At 38.8% G+C, this 21,807-nt stretch overlaps 3 protein-coding genes across 3 annotated transcripts; all 3 read right to left on the bottom strand.

The window, feature by feature from the left end:
* Window positions 1-1,215: 1,215 nt before the first annotated feature.
* Window positions 1,216-5,168, bottom strand: LOC131928266 (uncharacterized). Its single transcript, XM_059284242.1, has 6 exons — window positions 4,950-5,168; window positions 4,359-4,475; window positions 3,856-3,973; window positions 3,283-3,400; window positions 2,662-2,817; window positions 1,216-1,939 (listed from the first exon to the last, which is right to left on the bottom strand). Exons 1-6 carry the CDS (start codon window positions 5,076-5,078, stop codon window positions 1,687-1,689), a joined length of 891 nt encoding a protein of 296 aa, XP_059140225.1. The 5' UTR covers window positions 5,079-5,168; the 3' UTR covers window positions 1,216-1,686.
* Window positions 5,169-7,992: 2,824 nt separating this feature from the next.
* Window positions 7,993-8,495, bottom strand: LOC131928254 (uncharacterized). The gene is made up of 2 exons (XM_059284220.1): window positions 8,293-8,495; window positions 7,993-8,188 (listed from the first exon to the last, which is right to left on the bottom strand). The coding sequence occupies exons 1-2, from the start codon at window positions 8,493-8,495 to the stop codon at window positions 7,993-7,995; spliced, it is 399 nt and encodes a 132-aa protein (XP_059140203.1).
* A 204-nt stretch (window positions 8,496-8,699) lies between these two features.
* Window positions 8,700-19,931, bottom strand: LOC131928265 (uncharacterized). Its single transcript, XM_059284241.1, has 6 exons — window positions 19,782-19,931; window positions 18,360-18,476; window positions 17,508-17,625; window positions 15,291-15,408; window positions 13,450-13,605; window positions 8,700-9,008 (listed from the first exon to the last, which is right to left on the bottom strand). Exons 1-6 carry the CDS (start codon window positions 19,866-19,868, stop codon window positions 8,756-8,758), a joined length of 849 nt encoding a protein of 282 aa, XP_059140224.1. The 5' UTR covers window positions 19,869-19,931; the 3' UTR covers window positions 8,700-8,755.
* Between the last annotated feature and the right edge of the window lie 1,876 nt (window positions 19,932-21,807).

The following is a 21,807-nucleotide window of genomic DNA, read 5'->3' as shown; positions in this document are numbered from 1 at the left end:
TACAACAACGACTTTATTCGTATGTGTGTTACACGACTACAACAACGACTTTAATCGTCGAGTGTTACACGACTACAACAACGACTTTAATCGTCAAGTGTTACACGACTACAACAACGACTTTAATCGTCGAGTGCTACACGACTACAACAACGACTTTAATCGTCGAGTGTTACACGACTACAACAACGACTTTAATCGTCGAGTGCTACACGACTACAACAACGACTTTAATCGTCAAGTGTTACACGACTACAACAACGACTTGTACACGACTACAACAACGACTTTAATCGTCAAGTGTTACACGACTACAACAACGACTTTAATCGTCGAGTGTTACACGACTACAACAACGACTTTAATCAAGTGTTACACGACTACAACAACGACTTTAATCGTCAAGTGTTACACGACTACAACAACGACTTTAATCGTCGAGTGTTACACGACTACAACAACGACTTTAATCGTCGAGTGTTACACGACTACAACAACGACTTTAATCGTCAAGTGTTACACGACTACAACAACGACTTTAATCGTCGAGTGTTACACGACTACAACAACGACTTTAATCGTCAAGTGTTACACGACTACAACAACGACTTTAATCGTCGAGTGTCCAACAGATGAAGATGTTGATGTTGGGCGTCACTGGAACGGGTAATACCAGGAGCTGTAGCCCAGGGTGGCATCCCCTCTTCTCCCCCCCCCCCTCAGTGAATGGTAAACTTTATTGGTGTATTAATGAAGTATTCCCTACCCACCGCCTCCAATTATCGTCCGATACCATTTATCTATACCTACTAATGAATGGAATTCTGATCAGATAAATCAAAGTGTGAAATATTTTCCCATTTCATACTGGCGTAACGCCCCCCTAATTGGTGTCACCCGTTCAATCCGCCCCACCACCACCATCCGCTTTACATCTAACGGTAAGCTAAAGCTAGAAAAATAATCTGGTGATGTATTTACACAAGTTGGCGTAGTAAGAAAGCCAGAAAAAAATGAAACAGTTACAGCATATAATATAAAAAAATTAATAATATTTGCAAATAGAATTTAAAAAGATTTTTTTTTCAAACAATGAAGTTTATTTGATCATTTGAGAAATGAATTTAAAACAACAGTTCAACCACATTTGTGTTTAAACAAAATAGTTTTTTTTAGGAATGTTTTTTTAGAATGTTTTTTTCATCTGACCACCTCATAAAATACACACACAATGGGACGACACTGCGCTATTTGTCATTAAGATGATGTGTGAAACATGTATTCACGATGTAGTGTAAAACATGTCTTCACGGTGGTGTGTAAAATGTGTATTCACGATGGTGTGTAAAACATGTATTCACGATGGTGTGTAAAACATGTCTTCACGATGGTGTGTAAAACATGTATTCACGATGGTGTGTAAAACGTGTATTCACGATGGTGTGTAAAACATGTCTTCACGAAGGTGTGTAAAACATGTCTTCACGATGGTGTGTAAAACATGTATTCACGATGGTGTGTAAAACTTGTATTCACGATGGTGTGAAAAACATGTATTCACGATGGTGTGTAAAACATGTCTTCATGATGGTGTGTAAAACATGTATTCACGATGGTGTGTAAAACATGTCTTCACGATGATGTGTAAAACATGTCTGTCTTCACAATGGTGTGTAAAACATGTCTTCACGATGGTGTGTAAAACGTGTATTTTGATGTGCCGATGTTTTTGAACCCTAACGTCTCAAACAGCTTCAACGATTGGACGTTGTCCACGTGACAGTAGCCGAAACACGGGAGGTCAAGGTCGAAGTAAGCCTCAGATATCCCACGTAGCAGCATCTGACCCAGGCCGCGGCGTCTCATTTCTGGAACCACGTAAAGAACTCCAACAGTTCCTGACTCTGTACCGACCACGTGACCCAGACACTGACCAGACCTGGTCGAGATTAAATAAAATTTCAGTTTTTTTTTTTTTTATGGCACTAAAAGCTACGAGTGGCTCAAAACATCATAGAAGTGACGTTTATAAATATCGGACTCCATGATGTATCTTCAGGGGAGTCACTGTTCTAAATCCGATCTAACAGCGTGTTTGTCTTTATGTCTCTACCAAAATCCGCCAGTATGTGTGTAACATAGGCTTACATTTCATGAAAAATTAATAACAGAATATTAACAACATATATCACAAAAAATATGCATAAGATTTGTTTATTGTTTGTAGGCTTACGGTTTTTAGATCTTCCGAATTGTTTTTTTTTTCGGGTAGGGGGGCGGCGTGCCGGCTAGCCTCACCAGCCACCTTTTTGATCCGCCTCTGCCCCCGCCAATGTTTTGTAGATCTAGATCATAACAAATAAAACTAAGGTTACTTATCAACTGTCAGGTATTTGTTTGACTTTTTTCTAGCCTTCACATGCATTGTAAACAAAAAGTGGTCGTCTGTTTTGATTTTTGTCGACTCAAATATGAAAATAGACTTCGAACATGAACGCTGGGGGGAAGGGGGGGGGGGGGGTTAAGAAAAAAATATGTTATTTTCAGAGACACCAGATACTTGTAAAAATAAAAGACTTACCAATCAAAGACACCTCATGCCTATCAAAGACATGACGTACCTATGAAAAACACGACGTACCTAACAAAGACACGACGTACCTATCAAAGACCCCACGAGAAGGAAAGCGGAGAATCAGTTGTTCGAAATATTTCTCCGAGTGCTCAGTTGTGTATCTCCAGGTCGAGTTCATACAGGCAGCGTCTCGTTTTGGTTCTAAAGGGGAGATAATCAGTTCGTCTGGTATTTGTCGTCTGCTGATGGCAAAACATATCAGCCTAAATGATATTCATTAATACATTACAGAGTTAAACAAAACAGTAATAAAATTAATATACAAATAAGCTGACCTGTTAAATTGAACACAGAGTTTTTTCATGACTTTTTTCTCAGAGGGGGGAGGGAACACTTTATATTTTGGTTGGGGCGGACTAAATTTTCTGGGGGGGGGGGGGGGCGGACACTGGTAAAAATATGTTTTCTAAATAATTTCCATGTGTTCGGGGGGGTGGGGCGTTAGATTTCTTCGGGGTGCGGGGGGGGGGGGGGGCGGAGCCTCCCCCTAAGAGATGCATTGAAGAAACTGATTGAATAGGTTAAAAACTAACAACAGACGTTGGGTTTTCATTCTGAAGTCGGGTGCCACATCAGGATTTGTGTAAGTAAGCCTTGCACCACACAGAACATTTGTCCAGAATCACCAGAACTGTTCTACTAACTACCTTTTAGTGAGGTCACCACTCAGTGCCATCATTGTGTGATACGTCTCCTCATAAGGCACATAGGACAATATGGACCGGAAGTGGTCGTGGATCCCTGGCGTCAATTTGTCTGTGTATTCTATAAAGGTAAGATTCTGTTTATTGTCAATGATCTTTTTTTTTTTGACAGAAATATTTGATATAAATCTGATTGTCGTAAAGCATATCTTTGCTTTGAAATCTTAACAATGAAAGTATCAAACATATTAAAACATGTCGGTGCTTACGCACATGTTTTTTTTAATATCTTCTATCTAGCCTTACCCCCCCCCCCCCCTCCACCCGAAAAAAACAGTTTTTTTTTTGTTTTGTTTTTTGCAGCTGTAAAATGTAAAACAGAAGTACTCTGCTTGCACATATTTTTTGCAATCGTTCGGCTCTCATGTCAGACAAGCCGATACTGGACTTTGTCAGCCCATGACACCCTGCTATCCGCTAATTTGTTTAAAGTATAAAACAAAATACAACTATCAAAGCGGGACACAGAATGTAAAATAAAGTCTTTACCACGTTACTCTACGTGATTTTACTCACCAATAATTGCCGGCTTGTTCCAGTCAAAAAGTCCTGGCCACGAAAACAAAAACTGGGCGGATCTGACGTCACTAGCGTAAAGATAATGCACGGTTGGGGATTGAAAGTATTCAACACACTGAAACAGATGGCGGTTACTCACCATTACGTTCATTCGGAACTATATTCATACTTATTCAGTAACATATTCAATCAGAAATATATTTATTAAGTCATATATTCATTCGTAAATATATTTATTCATAAATAGGCTACATACAATCAGAAACATATTTATTCGTCAATGTATTCATTCAGAAATATATTCATTCAGCAATATATTCATTCAGCTATTTATTTATTAAGTATTATATTAATTAAGAATATATCAATCAGAAATTTTCAAAATTTCTGCAATATATTCATTCAGTTTCTCTAATGAGACCTTATTATTTAAGACACAATGAGCTACTTAGTGTTCTTTTAGGTCCAATTTTTTTAACTCACCAATTTTTTAAACTTACCCCACAGTTGACGTCAACATGGCCCGTGGCCGCTGCTTGTATGTTTGGCCACCCGATGGTGTAGAACTGAAAACCTGGCCATTTTGTTCTGATATGTTCTCTGACAACACCGTACAGCTGGGGGTGGAGATGGGTAGGTCAATACAGGGGCGTCACTTGGTGGGGTGGATACAACAGTTAATACAGGGGCGTCACATGGTGGGGTGGATACAGTCAATACAGGGGCGTCATTTGGTGGGCGGGATACAGGGGCGTTACTTGAAGGGGTGGATACAGGGGCGTCACTTGGTGGGGTGGATACAGGGGCGTCACTTGGTGGGGTGGATACAGGGGCGTCACTTGGTGGGGTGGATACAGGGGCGTCACTTGGTGGGGTCGATAGAACAGTCAATACAGGGGCGTCACTTGATGGGGGGGTTCAAGGGCGTCTCTTGATGCGGTGGATACAACAGTCAATACAGTGACGTCGCTTGGTGGGTGGATACAGTCAATACAAGGGCGTCACTTCATTAGGTGTATACAACAGTCAATACATAGACATCAACAATACTATTCATATGTCACGTGATGAGAGTATTTATTTTTACTCACTGATAAAGACTGAGGTAAATCTTGCTCAAGCCAGGCTAGCAGCTGTGGGATTTCCTGCTCTGTTACACGATGGAGCTCGTCTGATCTTGTCCAAGTGTGGGAACCTTCAGCAGACATGATCCTGGCCATTTTTGTTTAAACTGGTTGTCTGACGTCACTGCCAAGCTGGGGTGGTTACAGTTATGTCAATATGGGTGTAGGAGATTACCAACCACCCCCATCAGTAACCCTCTCCCCTTCCCTTCCGGTTTAAAAATGCTATATATCTACACAATAAAATCCAAATCTACAAAAATCTTACAAAAATAAACAATATAAAATGTATTATACTTATCTGAATTTTATTTTCTAAAAAAAGAAAACTATGGACGACATGCATAAAATTAAATTTGAACAAAGTATGCTATCCCTCGTAAAAAGGGCCTGTTTACATCGTCTTTAACAATGGTTAAATTCCGACTAGATTTGAAAAGCTGGTTCCAAATTATTCCAAATTTGTGTTTCCAGAAATAACATATTTGTCAACCAAAATTGACTATTTTATAACGTGTGTTATAATTACAAATAACTTCTGGTTTCATTAAAGATAGAAATTGTCAAAGAAATAATTACTAGTAATATAATTGTAATTTAGCAAACATTTTTATTTTTTATTTGGTTAAGTAGAGATAGGGTGTTGTGGTGATTGTGGATGTTGTATTATTTAATATAAATACAATACTACGCTAAACATCATAGATGACTATTGTGTATTTTTATCATGGAAAACAATTGTTCTGACTTTTACTCACCCTGACCAATCCGGTTGACTTCCAGGAGGGGTTGATGGTAGTTTTTTTTTAAATATTTGAATTTATAAAATAATTCTAAATGGCTTTTCAACGGTTTGCATTCGATTCAACAATATAAAAATGAGTGTAATTGATGATTCCCAAACGGCTTTAATTTTTACAAATTGTTATAACTGCTGAGTTCTATATGTGTACCACAGCTATGCAGTGAGAGGGTAGATGTTACGCTGAGTGAGTGTCTTTGGTTATTTGATCCAATACCATTTTATCTTAATCACTACCATTTGATTATGTTTAGCTATGCTACAGTATATCTTGAGACACGACGACATCAACGCTCACGAAGGATTTGACAGAATGACATCGGTTACTAACTCTATTTATTGCACAATAGAAATGGACATCGGACAGCTTGGATAAACGATACTACAACTAGACATCCTAACTCTAACATAACACGGACAAGACTAACTTCAATCTTCTTCCCTGGCAACAACGAACTCACACTAAAACGTCACTTTCTTGCGTACAGCGTCACACACTCACTCGTTCAATATACGGCCGCACCATCAATCATGCGCACCCATTGCCCTAGTCAAACATGCATCATAACACAAATGTTACTATAATTTTATCGCTAGCCCTATTTTAAAAAAACACCTCTCACCAAAGAGTTGCCTGAAAGAAACTCTGAATGGGACTTTTGTCACGTTTGAGATTAGGTGCAAGTTTTAGGGGTATAACTGCAACTATATTTTGTATAAATGTGCAGTAACTACGTGCGGATCAAGATTAAAATGCCAATTCAGGATAAAAATACGTTTTCAATTATATTTTTTCCCGATTAAATATGAAGTTGAGGTGGTGATTTTGGTTTTGGTTTCCGTTTAAAGAAAAAGACAACATTATCAACCTAGCGCCCGTTGTATTCCTCCCTAAACGGACCATTTATCTCGTCTATCATTAACAACATCTTCAAAGAAGAAACAAATTTATAAAACGGCAGGAGATATACAAAACAATTTTACATCAGAGAATTAAAATTAATATCTCGAGATACCACTGTATTTGAAACAAAAATAGCTTTTTTAAAAATAATCGATTAAAACAAAACAAAATAACAAACAAAAATAGATTATCTACAAGAAACAACAGCAAACAACAAAAATGGAGGTAGTTTCAAATAAACGGAGTCAAACTTACCTTATTTTTAAAAGAAAAAAAATTTCTTTCTCCTTACAGGAGCGTCAAAATCAAATAAATACAATGTTCGTTATTAAATAGCATTTTAAAACAAACCAGCAATTGTAAAAAAAAAAAAAAAAAAAAAGAAAAAAATTTCGAAACGGCGGGAACAAATAAAGCACAAAACAGCCTTGTATCAAATTTAAAAAAAATATGTATGTAGAGCAAACCTACCTTATGTCTGCACTTATGCCCCGACATGCCAATCCCACTGAACCCCAACGATCACTATTTAAACGCCCACCTCTCCCATCCCAATCCCACTGAGCCTTAAAGGTGTTGTGGTGTTCTCTCATCCATACATCGTCGTGGGGACAGACCCGTACAAACCCATTACACACATGAACAACACTTGTGTGAAACTTGAAATAGAACTTGTTCACACACAGTTCAATACGCTTAAACACATTCTCAATCATGCCTCTATACATTAACACAACCGAAAAACAGTCAGACATTCAACAATAGAAAGGGACATTAGGTCATCAGGTACAGCACATCAGGTAACTGGTTCAGGATGTCAGGTAACTGGTGTAGAATGTCAGGTAACTGGTGCATTCTACACCAGACATTCTGCACCAGTTACCTGACATTCTGCACCAGTTACCTGACATTCTGCACCAGTTACCTTACATTCTACACCAGACATTCTGCACCACACATTCTGCACCAGTTACCTGACATTCTGTACCAGTTACCAGACATTCTACACCAGACATTCTGCACCAGTTACCTGACATTCTGCACCAGTTACCTGACATTCTGCACCAGTCACCTGACATCCTGAACCAGTTACCTGACATTCTGCACCAGTTACCTGACATTCTGCACCAGTTACCTGACATTCTGCACCAGACATTCTGCACCACACATTCTGCACCAGTTACCTGACATTCTGCACCAGTTACCTGACATTCTGCACCAGTTCCCTGACATTCTGCACCAGACATTCTGCACCACACATTCTGCACCAGTTACCTGACATTCTGTACCAGTTACCAGACATTCTACACCAGACATTCTGCACCAGTTACCTGACATTCTGCACCAGTTACCTGACATTCTGCACCAGTTACCTGACATCCTGAACCAGTTACCTGACATTCTGCACCAGTTACCTGACATTCTGCACCAGTTACCTGACATTCTGCACCAGACATTCTGCACCAGTTACCTGACATTCTGCACCAGTTACCTGACATTCTGCACAAGTTACCTGACATTCTGCACCAGTTACCTGACATTCTGCACCTGACATTCTGCACCAGTTACCTGACATTCTGCACCTGACATTCTGCACCAGTTACCTGACATTCTGCACCTGACATTCTGCACCAGTTACCTGACATTCTGCACCAGTTACCTGACATTCTGCACCAGTTACCTGACATTCTGCACCAGTTACCTGACATTCTGCACCAGTTACCTGACATTCTGCACCAGTTACCTGACATTCTGCACCAGACATTCTGCACCAGTTACCTGAAATTCTGTTCCAGTTACCAGACATTCTACACCAGACATTCTGCACCAGTTACCTTACATTCTGTACCAGTTACCTGACATTCTGCACCAGTTACCAGACATTCTTCACCAGTTACCTGACATTCTGCGCCAGTTACCTGACATTCTGCACCAGTTACCAGACATTCTGCACCAGTTACCTAAAAGACATGGTATCAAAATCAAAAAAACATGCACATAGAATCCCAATGTCAGTGTGAACGTACAACACAACTCTAGCCCATAAAGCCAAACTGTCATGTAACATTACGTTGGAGTGTACGGCATATATTTTGTTTTGCAGATATTCTTAAATCCAACTTTTTCAAACAACCGAATTGATTGGATGTTGTCAGACAGACAGTAGCCGAAACACGGGAGGTCAAGGTCGAAGTAAGCCTTAGATATCCCACGTAGCAGCATCTGACCCAGGCCGTGACGTCTCATTTCTGGAACCACGTAAAGAATTCCTACACTTCCTCTTTCGGTGCCGACCACGTGACCCAAACATTGGCCAGACCTGGTAGAAATTTTAAGAATAAAAATAGGTTTCAATGACGTCACATTTCTTACTTCATTATATTTTAGCGTACAAATTATGTCCATTGTCATGTGAGGATGTGTGACACTGATGTTGTTCATGATCATCTGAGAACTCGACACATTGACAAACGCCCTCTCCTCTTTACCCTATCTTCCTATCCTCAACCTTCCTCAACAACGCGCGCCAATAAAAAAAAGTAAAGCTGGAATATTGTATATCACAATGCATTGTCATTGAGTCTTGACCTACGAGAAAAGTTTGATAGAAATCCGCCCGGTAGAATGGCCGAAATTTTACTCGCAAGTTTCCGCCCAGGAAATCAAGATAGTAAATTGGGGTTTGTTTTTTGGTTGTTTTTTTTTTTCTATTTTGTAATAAATATTTTTAATTTGTGAGAATCAGCTTATAGAATTTTTAACCAGTGTTGGGAACTGCGTCCACCAACCTTAAACGGTACGCATATTGTCGGTACTTAAGAAACCAGATATAGAGTAAAGTACCACACACGGATATCGGAGGTCCCTCACAAATTGTAGGTGATCCAACTGTAAGACCATATATCTAGATTTAAAATTTCGTAGACCTAAATGAAACAGTACTCAGGGTATCGTATACACATGGGAAATGGAGTAAAGCTCTACTTCCGGTTAACGGGAAATGTTAAAAATTCGACAGAAATCTGCCCTTACGATGTTGTATTTATAATTATATGTGAAATATTGTCAATCTAACTTCAAGGGTACTCAAAGTTTTGAGGAACCGGGAGGAGAGTTAGTCCAACTTCCATTTACCGGATATCGCTCAAACGTTTAAAGAGAACTTCAAATCTATCTTAATACTACTAAAAGTCAAGTTTGTTTACATGTTTGAATATTTATTTGTTTTTTTGTTTGTTTGTTTGTTTGCCTGATTGACTATCTCGCATGGTTGCACTCATCGTGGAAAGCTGTAAAATAGTATGTAGGTAGAGAAAATTTTTTGTTTTAAGACAGACTGTTAATCACAAATTTATTTAAAGACGTTAATTAATTTATTGATTTATTCATACGCAGAATAACCCAATTTTTTAAAAAAGATTTGAAAAGCCACTAGACTCGGCGGGACCGTGACGTCACAGTTTTTTGTTTACTCTTTAGTTCAATAAAATGGCGGCGTCTATCGAAGAAAATTGTGTTCCCATTCAAAAGTTTAACGCGTTCTAAATCTAATTTTCTGTCGGTCATAACTTTAACAATACGTCCGTTTGCTGTATTTATTACGTTCCAACACTTATATCAATTTTAAACTGTCTTTTTTCATTTAGTTTTACAATAAATTTCTCTAGATCTAAAGATCAGCTGTCGAAGGAAAGTTATGAATCTAGCCTAGATCCAGATCTAGCCTAGATCTAGGTCACTAGACTCAATGTAAATTCTACATCTAGAATCTATTTCAGGCCTTAATACATCTAGAATCTATTTCAGGCCTTAATTATTTTATATAAATCTTTGTTTGGCTAATTTAAGATAAAATTTAATTTGAAAGTTACTAGATTCTAATACTAGACTTAGATCTAGATCTATGCGCGGAGACTCAAAAGTATAGTATAAAAATTCATTTGTGACGTCACGAGTAAATAGCTAAGTTGATAGCGTAGTCCGCTCTCATGTGGGTGGCACAGGTTCTAGACCAATATGTCAATGATCTTTTTTTTTCAATTTTTTTTTTTTTAGATGTGAATGATAAAGTTGCCTATCTGAACTTGGCAGGATACAGGGCAGGTGAAGTAGAGTTCATCTGTTTCTTTGTCCTAAGCATATGAAAGGATAGTGTGGTCAGAGACATGCTCGGCTGGAATCGTTTTTTAAACGATAAAAACATGTTGTCTTAGACTTGGCGGGACACTGGGCAGGTGAAGTAGAGTTGAGTAGGTCACATGTGACGTCAGTATATGAAGGGATAGTCCGAAATCGGTGTTTTCGGTGTTTTTAAAAGATAAGAAACATATTTTTGAATGTCGGGTCTGTTTTTTATGACGATAAGTGACACTGCAGTAGCGTAGCGAGGAGGGGGGGGGGGGAGGGCGGGAGGGGAGGGGAAGGGGAGGCGGGGGGAGGTGGAGGGGGGAAGGGGGGGGCGGGGGGGGACATATGTTGGGGCGCCAAAATGGTTTGGAAAAATAAATTGAAAGGTTGAGGGGGGTTCAAATCGAAAGTTTGAGTGGGGGGGGGGGGTGCACATCAAAAGTTTGAGGGGGGGGGGGTTGAAAATCGAAATCTTGGGGGGGGGGGGTTAAAATCGAAAAGTTTGTCCCCGGGCGCCGGGAAGGGTCGCTATGCCTCTGAGTGACAGACGTGATGTTTTTTGATGGATGACCCCCGAAACCCACAGTTATCCAACGGATGACGGGTATTCTAGTATACTACTAAAAGTCAAGTTTGTTTACATGTTTGAATATTTATTTGTTTTTTTGTTTGTTTGTTTGTTTGCCTGATCAAGTATCCTGATATGTTCGGCTCTATCTGGAGAGCTGTAAAATAGTATGTAGGTAGAGAATAATTTTTTAATGCAGACAGACTGTTAATCACAAATTTATTTAAAGACGTTAATTAATTTATTGATTTATTCATAGTTAAATTAACCGTATTTTTTTAAAAATGTTAATACTTTGAATAAACTTTGTGGGGATAGTGACGTCCCTTGATGTGTTTACATTTTTGGTACAATAAAAATGGCGGACCCCATCATAGACTTTGTGGCCCATTCAAAAGTTTCACGCGTTACAAAGCTAATTTTCTGCCGGCTATAACTTAAACAATACGTCCGTTTGCTGTATTTATTACGTTCCAACACTTATATCAATTTTCAACTGTCTTTTTCATTTAGTTTTACGATAAATTTCTCTAGATCTAAAGATCAGCTATCGAAGGAAATTTATGAATCTAGCCTAGATCTAGATCTAGATCTAGCCTAGATGTAGGTCACTAGATTCAATGTAAATTCTACATCTAGAATCTATTTCAGGCCTTAATTATTTTATATAAATCTTTGTTTGGCTTATTTAAGATAAAATTTAATTTGAAAGTTAGTACTACTAGACTTATTTTTAGATCTAGATCTAGAATCTATACGCGTAAATCAAGTTGCATAAGGAGACACATAGTATAGTATAAAAATTCACTTGTGACGTCACGAGTAAATAGCTAAAATGGTAGCGTAGTCAGCTCTCATGCAGGAGGCACGGGTTCTAGACCAATATGTCAATGAATTTTTTTTTTCAATTTTTTTTTTAGATGTGAATGATAACGTTGCCTATCTGAACTTGGCAAGATACAGGGCAGGTGAAGTAGAGTTCATCTGTTTCTTTGTCCTAAGCATATGAAAGGATAGTGTGGTCAGATACATGCTCGGCTGGAATTGTTTTTTAAACGATAAAAACATGTTGTCTGAGACTTGGCAGGACACTGGGCAGGAGAAGTAGAGTTGAGTAGGTCACCTGTGACGTCAGTTTATAAAGGGATAGTCCGAAATCGGTGTTTTCGGTGTTTTTAAAAGATAAAAAACATATATTTGAATGTGGGGTCTGTTTTTTGTGACGATAAGTGACACTGCAGTAGCGTACCGAGGAGGGGGGGGGGGGGACGGTAGGGGAGGGGAGGTGGGGAGTGGAGGCGGGGGGGGGAAGGGGAGGCGGGGGGTGGGGAGGTGGAGGGGGGAAGGGGGGGGGATATATGTTGGGGCGCCAAAATGGTTTGGAAAAATAAATTGATAGGTTGATGGGGGTTCAAATCGAAAGTTTGAGTGGGGGGGGGGGGGGTGCACATCAAAAGTTTGAGGGGGGGGGGGGTTCAAATCGAAAACTTTGTCCCCGGGCGCCGGAAAGGGTCGCTATGCCTCTGAGTGACAGACGTGATGTTTTTTGATGGATGACCCCCGAAACCCACAGTTATCCAACGGATGACGGGTATTCTAGTTCAATATAAAACTATTATATGAAGTTTCTTTAACATAACTGGAAGGATACACAGGCTATCGAGTTCAAATACAGACAGATAGACACTGAAAATCGGACAAAAATAATTATTGCGAAACAAACTTTTTCCGACTCATGGAAGTAAAAACGTCGACATTTATGAAAATCTCAATTTCGATTTGTTGTTCGATTACTTTACTCTATTAACCTATATATATAAAAAAAAAGAAAATAGTATAGAGATTATCAGAAAATTCAGAAAATCACGCCAGTTGTTTAAGGCTATAAAAACGTCTAAACTTGTGCAATATGGTCAAAACAACACGTACTTATCAAAGACACCACGTACCTATCAAAGACAGCACATATCAAAGACACGACGTACCTATCAAAGACACGACGTACCTATCAAAGACACGACGTACCTATCAAAGACACGACGTACCTAACAAAGACACCACGTACTTATCAAAGACACCACAAGAAGGGAAGCGGAGAATAAGTTGTTCTAAATATTTCTCCGAGTGCTCAGTTGTGTATCTCCAGGTCGAGTTCATACAGGCAGCGTCTCGTTTTGGTTCCAGAGGGGAGATAATCAGGTCGTCTGGTATTGGGATTGTGCTGAAGGAAAAATGTCGACATCACTGAGCAATAAATGATAACTAGATGTATTAGTAAAAGAAAAATAATTTGCGTGTTTCTATACATAAGATAAACTGTTTATTTTCAATATTTAGCTATAATTTTAACTTTATTTATATAGTGATAACCATATACGAACTGTAAACAAATGTCAAGTCATATGGCCTACTGGCAGACATACATTCAATGGGCTGATGGGCAATTTACTCTTTGTATTGATTTTGGTTTTTCTGTTTTAAATCAGTGACTCTTTTCATTGATTTTGGTTTTTCTGTTTTAAATCAGTGACTCTATTTATTGATTTTGATTTTTCTGTTTTAAATCAGTGGATGCCTAACTTAGGTTAGGGAAGCAAAGGCGGCTGGCATAGTGTTGACCACAAAAACCACTCATATGCCGAGGTCTCTGAAGTAGACGAAATTTGCTTTGTCTGCCCCATGTGTTATGGACACGAGCGGGAAATGATGATGTTATGAACATCGACATCGTTTACATAATTTCAATCATCGTGTGAAACCGAAGGATTTTACAATTGTACATAATGAATTTACAAATAACAAAAAACAACTTGATTGTTTTTAAAATTTGGTATTTCAAAAGTTCCCCAAAGCAGTCTAAAACAAATTTCTTTAATAATTTTATTTTTCTTCCGAAAAGACTAAAAAATCAAAGCCAACGTACGCTGAAGGTGTTCCTCTTTACTTAGTTTAAACGGCATTAGCATCACAATGTGCAGGCCGCCCAGGGTGACACCAAATCAAAATTCTTAGTTTTATCTAGTTCAAATAGTAGAGGAGAGGGGTGACACCAAATCAAAACTCGTAGTTTTATCTAGTTCAAATAGTAGAGGAGAGGGGTGACACCAAATCAAAACTCGTAGTTTTATCTAGTTCAAATAGTAGAGGAGAGGGGTGACACCAAAACAAAACTCTTAGTTTTATCTAGTTCAAATAGTACAAATAGTAGAGGAGAGGGGTGACACCAAATCAAAACTCGTAGTTTTTATCCAGTTCAAATAGCAGATAAGAGGAGTGACACCAAATCAAAACTCGTAGTTTTATCCAGTTCAAATAGTACAGGAGAGGGTGACACCAAATCAAAACTCGTAATTTTATCCAGTTCAAATAGAAGGGGAGAGGGGTGACACCATACAGAAAATTCAAATTTGTCGGAAGGGGGTGAGCTGACACCTTTAGCAATCCCACCGGTTGTCACCCGACCTTGTGACGCCTTTGGTTAACGGATATCTGTAGCTTATGGTGGACTGGATAATGGTGGATGGATATTGGTGGATGGATAATGGTGGACTGGATAATGGTGGACTGGATAATGGTGGACTGGATAATGGTGGACTGGATAATGGTGGATAGATAATGGTGGACTGGATAATGGTGGACTGGATAATGGTGGATAGATAATGGTGGATGGATAATGGTGGACTGGATAATGGTGGACTGGATAATGGTGGATAGATAATGGTGGACTGGATAATGGTGGACTGGATAATGGTGGATAGATAATGGTGGACTGGATAATGGTGGATAGATAATGGTGGACTGGATAATGGTGGATAGATAATGGTGGACTGGATAGTTTTTATAAAAAGTGCCAGATCCGAATCATATTATTTCGTACAATGTCACCAAACAAGGTGGCAATTTTACCTGGCAATGACGTCACCAGGCTGCGCCACCATAAGACAAAAGGTCAGCTCTGACGGCACGTGAGAACATCTTGACCTGAACATCTCGTGGATCCCTGACGTTAGGTCATCTGGGTATCCTGAAATATAAAAGTCAGGTTTTGTTTTAGTTAGGTCATCTGGGTATCCTGAAATATAAAAGTCAGGGTTTGTTTTAGTAAGGTCATCTGGGTATCCTGGAATATAAAAGTCAGGGTTTGTTTTAGTTAGGTCATCTGGGTCTCCTAAAAAAATAAAAGTCAGGGTTTGGTTTAGTTAGGTCATCTGGGTATCCTGAAATATAAAAGTCAGGGTTTTGTTTTAGTTAGGTCATCTGGGTATCCTGAAATATAAAAGTCAGGGTTTGTTTTAGTTAGGTCATCTGGGTATCCTGAAATATAAAAGTCAGGGTTTGTTTTAGTTCGTTGATTTTGTCAGGACCTTCTTCGATAAGTCAGGTTTTGATTTAGTTCATTTCTTTTGTTAGGGCCGTCTTAGATATGTCAGGTTTTGATTTAGTTCATTTCTTCTGTTAGGACGGTCAGGTTATGTTCAAAACTTGATATCTTAAACTTGATGCTAATAAACCGGGAGTGATCTCCCCTAAACTTTCTCGAATATTCTTATATAAAATAACAGGGGATGGGAACTCGGGCTATAGACATGATTTTTAATCCATTTTAAATACTTAAAGTTTTAAAAATAGAATAAAATCTCGTAGACAAATTAATTGCACACCAAGTGAACGCGAATAAAAAAGCGCATAATAGTGCGCAATATTATTAGTACTTTTAAAATTTACATTAGTTTTTTGAGAAATCGGAAGTAGCGTAAATAAGTACTTCCGGTCAACGAAAAATTCTCAAAATTTGACAGAAGGTAGAGAATTAGATCTTTTACTTACATATCAAATTTCATTTATCTATCTGAAATAGTACTCAAGTTATAGGCTTTTGAAAAATTCAAAGTAGAAAAAGTACCACTTCCGGTTATCCGAAATCGCTCAAAAGTTGATACGGATCTACGATTTTGATAAAATACTTGTATATGAAATTTCATCAACCTAGCTGTAACGGTACTCAAGTTATCGTGTTTACACACGGACACACACACACACACACACACACACACACACACAGACATACGGACAAGATTGCAAAATTATGTTTTTCCGTATCAGTGAGATGTAAAACGTCGAGATTTGCAAAAATCTCGATTTTTTTTTTTTGCACGATTACAAGACTTTCTCTATACTTCGTATATACAAGAAAGTAAAAATACGATACACCAACATGAACTGTGAAACTGTAAGACACTAATGGGACGGTGTGGTCGAATGGCAGAGCTTACGACTGCTAGCCCGAAAGTCTCGAGTTCGGATCCCGAGCTTCAGTCTGTAGAACAAACAAAGGCGGCTTGGCATAGTGCTGATCACTATCCCTTTCCCCCACACAAAACATGTTGATGAAGACATTGATATGTGGCACTGACTGATACTAACATGTACATGTAGTTTTAAAATTTGCAACATATTGAATTTAGTCTACACGTGATTACTGACAAAACATGTTTGTAGATGATGAAACAGTGTATGTTTGTGAAAGTAGCGCGTTGCAATTATAGGTTTGTGAATGTTGCGTTTTGCAAAAAGTAGGATTTGTAAGTAAGACCACTTAGCGACTTGAAACATTTACCAATCGATTCCTGCCATAAGTTAAACCAATATTGCCGAAGAAAGTTTTCAAAAATATCCTTTCGTTCGGTCACAAAAAATTAATTAAGAACATTTAAACTGAGCATAGTGTAGGTTTTTAGCGCAAAGCTGAGGTTTGAAAGGATTTTACCATAGCGAATGAGCGGAGGTTCGAAAGGATTTTTACGTAGGTCTGTGAATTCTAAAAAATTAATTAAGGAAATTGCGCTTAAATTGTCACTAGACTTTTTATTAACTTGTTTTATTTTTTTCTTAAAGGCGTCCGTGATAAATTTATTCAAAGCACACACAAAAAGCCTACTACTGGAACACGTAACAATGAAATGCCATATTTAACGTGTCGTATTAGCTTGTTACGACGGTACATGTAACAATAATGTCGTATACAACTTATAACATTAGCTTGTTACATACATACTGTCAGGAGGTGTAGCCATAACGTGTCAGCACTTTAGGAATCAGTTACAACAAAATGTCGACACTCACGAATATCTGCCGGTTTGTTCCAGTCAATAAACCCTGGCCATGTCAACAAAGCCTGCACGGAAATGACGTCACGGGCGTAGAGGTAATGTTCTGTTGCAGAGTTGAAGTATCCAAAACACTGAAACAAAAGACGGCATCAACTTCACATCAACATCTTTTGCTCATTATCTCCTAGCTCATGGACTAATTAATTTTTCTAAGGCTAAAACTTGTAAAGCTAAAACTTCTAAACCTAAAACTTCTAAAGCTAAAACTTCTAAAGCTAAAACTTCTAAAGCTAAAACTTTTAAAGCTAAAACATCTAAAGCTAAAACTTCTGAAGCTAAAACTTCTAAAGCTAAAACTCATAAAGCTAAAACTTCTACAGCTAAAACTTCTAAAGCTAAAACTTCTGAAGCTAAAACTTCTAAAGATAAAACTTCTAAAGCTAAAACTTCTAAAGCTAAAACTCCTAAAGCTAAAACTTCTACAGCTAAAACTTTTAAAGCTAAAACATCTAATGCTAAAACATCTGAAGCTAAAACTTCTAAAGCTAAAACTTCTAAAGCTAAAACTTCTAAAGCTAAAACTTCTAAACCTAAAACGTCTAAAGCTAAAACTTCTAAAACTAAAACTTCTAAAGCTAAAACTTCTAAAGCTAAAACTTCTAAAGCTAAAACTTCTAAAGCTAAAACGTCTAAAGCTAAAACTTCTAAAACTAAAACTTCTAAAGCTAAAACTTCTAAAACTAAAACTTCTAAAACTAAAACTTCTAAAACTAAAACTTCTAAAGCTAAAACTTCTAAAACTAAAACTTCTAAAGCTAAAACTTCTAAAGCTAAAACGTCTAAAGCTAAAACTTGTCCCACTCACCCCACAGTTGACGTCAACATGGCCAGTGGCCGCTGCTTGTATGTTTGGCCACCCGATGGTGTAGAACTGAAAACCTGGCCATTTTGTTCTGATATGTTCCCTGACAACACCGTACAGCTGGGGGTGGAGATGGGTAGGTCAATACAGGGGCGTCACTTGGTGGGGTGGATACAACAGTTAATACAGGGGCGTCACATGGTGGGGTGGATACAGTCAATACAGGGGCGTCATTTGGTGGGCGGGATACAGGGGCGTTACTTGAAGGGGTGGATATAGGGGCGTCACTTGGTGGGATGTATACAGGGGCTTCACTTGGTGGGATGTATACAGGGGCGTCACTTGGTGGGGTGGATACAGGGGCGTCACTTGATGGAGTGGATACAAGGGCGTCACTTGGTGGGGTGGATACAGGGGCGTCACTTGGTGGGGTGGATACAGGGGCGTCACTTGGTGGGATGTATACAGGGGCGTCACTTGGTGGGATGTATACAGGGGCGTCACTTGGTGGGATGTATACAGGGGCGTAACTTGGTGGGATGTATACAGGGGCGTCACTTGGTGGGATGTATACAGGGGCGTCACTTGGTGGGGTGGATACAGGGGCGTCACTTGGTGGGATGTATACAGGGGCGTCACTTGGTGGGATGTATACAGGGGCGTCACTTGGTGGGATGTATACAGGGGCGTCACTTGGTGGGATGTATACAGGGGCGTCACTTGGTGGGGTGGATACAGGGGCGTCACTTGATGGAGTGGATACAGGGGCATCACTTGGTAGGGTGGATATAGTCAATACATGGGCGTCACTTAATGGGGTAGATACAGTCAATACAGGGGCGGCACTTGGTGGGATGTATACAGGGGCGTCACTTGGTGGGGTGGATACAGGGGCGACACTTGGTGGTATGTATACATGGGCGTCACTTGGTGGTATGTATACAGGGGCGTCACATGGTGGGGTGGATACAGGGGCGTCACTTGGTGGGGTGGATACAGGGGCGTCAATTGGTGGTGTGTATACATGGCGTGACTTAATGGGGTAGATACAGTCAATACAGGGGCAGCACTTGGCGGGGTCATTTATTTATAAAGTTTATAACAAGTAGAAAAACTACTTTTTTTAAATCTATTGCTGACACTTACTATCCTGAAAATTGTATGACGCTAATCTACTGATCTACCTTACAACCAGTTAACTTACTATTGCTTTTCTTTAGCATAATTTTACAAGCTTTTTGAAGGTCACGTTGTATGTCAGTTTATCATTATGATTGTGGTCACATTTTGCTTATACTTTTATAGCAAACTCAACTATATAGACTTTCTTGTCGTATATTTAGTGTACTTGAAAGTTTACTATTCTAAAGTTTTTACTACTTGCTATATTCTCTTAACAGAAGATAACTGACGACATTAACTCACCTGGAAAGACCGAGGTAAATCTTGCTCAAGCCAGGCTAGCAGCTGTGGGATTTCCTGCTCTGTTACAAGATGGAGCTCGTCACACATTCTCCGTTCTGGTCGTGTTGTATTCTTCACCTTATCAGAGCTATCAGATCTAAATCACAACATTAAGTCGGCGTCCCATCCACACGAACTTTGACACAGTTCTACAACACACTTTTTGTAGTGTAGCCGTCATAAAACTGCTTAGTCACCTGAAATAAGATAGATTTTAATTTATCAGACAGTAATTAATAATGAGAGTATTGAGAGTTCAGTCTTGAAATAAGCCTTAGATATTCCACTCAACAGCTTGTAAAACATACACACGGCTTGTTTCATCAAGGTAGAGAAACAACGCTTTAAAATGTGCCCTTAATTTACAAGGGGAAGGCACTGAATTAGTTCATACACTTCTGTGACTCCCGTACCGTTATTAAATACTCTCGTTGTTGAATATAGTCATCTTTATATTAATTTTTTTTAATGGCTAATTTCATTAAAATAAAACTGAGATACTCTAGCGTCGGAGACGAATGTTGACGAATAGTGTTGAAGTAGAAGAGAGTTGAAATTAAGTTACAAAACTTGCTTCAAACAACAAACAGAAAGACATTGTTAACTCAATAAAAGCTAATAGAAGGAGTAAGTTGTCTCAAAATATACAGGGGAGACAACTAGAACAGTGATGTGTTGTAACATTTTGAAAGAGTAGCGCCCCTTTGAAATATAATTTTCACATAATATATATATATACGAGCCGACCCGCGGCTTATCTTACGCCGCTATTTAGTTGTTTTATTTTCTACTTTTCAGTAATTCATAATTTGTAAATTCGACAGTACCAATGCTGCCACTGAAAATATTTGCTTTAAAACACTAACCCCCCCCCCCCCCCACTTTCCCCTAACCCCGACACTACACCCCCCCCCCCCCCCGTGAAAGCAGCCTCCTCTTAGTTATTTCTTAGTTACCTCCTGTAAGTTTAAAATCGAACTAAATTATCTGCCCCTAATAGAAACCCGGCTGTACGGCTCTACGATTTATAAACATTTAGCTTTGTAAAAATTTAGAGTGAACACCGATCACCAGACAATGTTGGGGTGGGGTGGGGGGTGGTAGTGATAGTGATAGAGAGAAAGAGAGGGGACTGCAAGGAGGCGCTTGCAGCTTGTTTTCTAACTGATCCCAGAAGAGAATTATATATATACGAGCCGGCCCGCGGCATAACATACGCCGCTATTTAGTTGTTTCTAATTTTCAATAATTCATAATTTGTGAATTCGACAGTACCAAAGCTGACACTGAAAATATTTCTTTAAAACACTATAAGTAGCTCGTTAAGGACCATAACCCCCCCCCCTTCCTTCCCCCCCCCCCTCCCCCCCTACGTTTAAAATCGTTGGCTCGGCTTGTAAACATTTAGAGTGAACACAGCTCACTAAAACCATGTAGGGGTGGGGAGGTAGGGAGAGCGTTTGCAGCTTGTTTTCTAACGGCTCGAAGAGGAGAATTATATATATATATATATATATATATATATATATATATATATATATATATATATATATATATATATATATGTGTGTGTGTGTGTGTGTGTGTGTGTGTAAGTGTGTGTGTATGTGTGTGTGTAATGCCTATATAACAATATAAAAATACCGCAGAACAACACAACAAACAATAACATTCACAAGAAAGCAGAACTGGATTGTGGTAAAGACAGCGCCGTCACGTAAATAAAATACATAATAAAACATAAAGAACGTCAGAACACTGCCCGCCACAAGATAAGAACGACAACCTACAAGTCTAGAGGGATCAATAGAGAAACTATTTATAAGCTTTCGGCGTCCTACTGTCACATCTATAAATCATATTTAATCTCTTTAGAAAAACTGGGTTATTTACCGAAACTATGCATCTTTCAAAAAACAAAGTCAACATAATAGAAAACTTGTTAATTTTTTAAAATCTAGATAATCTATTTTACATTATGATAATG

This window comes from Physella acuta, unplaced genomic scaffold (assembly GCF_028476545.2).
Source record: "Physella acuta isolate Inbredline_101_S28 unplaced genomic scaffold, ASM2847654v3 ptg001480l, whole genome shotgun sequence".
Classification (NCBI taxonomy): domain Eukaryota; kingdom Metazoa; phylum Mollusca; class Gastropoda; family Physidae; genus Physella; species Physella acuta.
The sequence above is the reverse complement of the archived record's forward strand: the minus strand, read 5'-3'. Positions and strand labels throughout refer to the sequence as shown.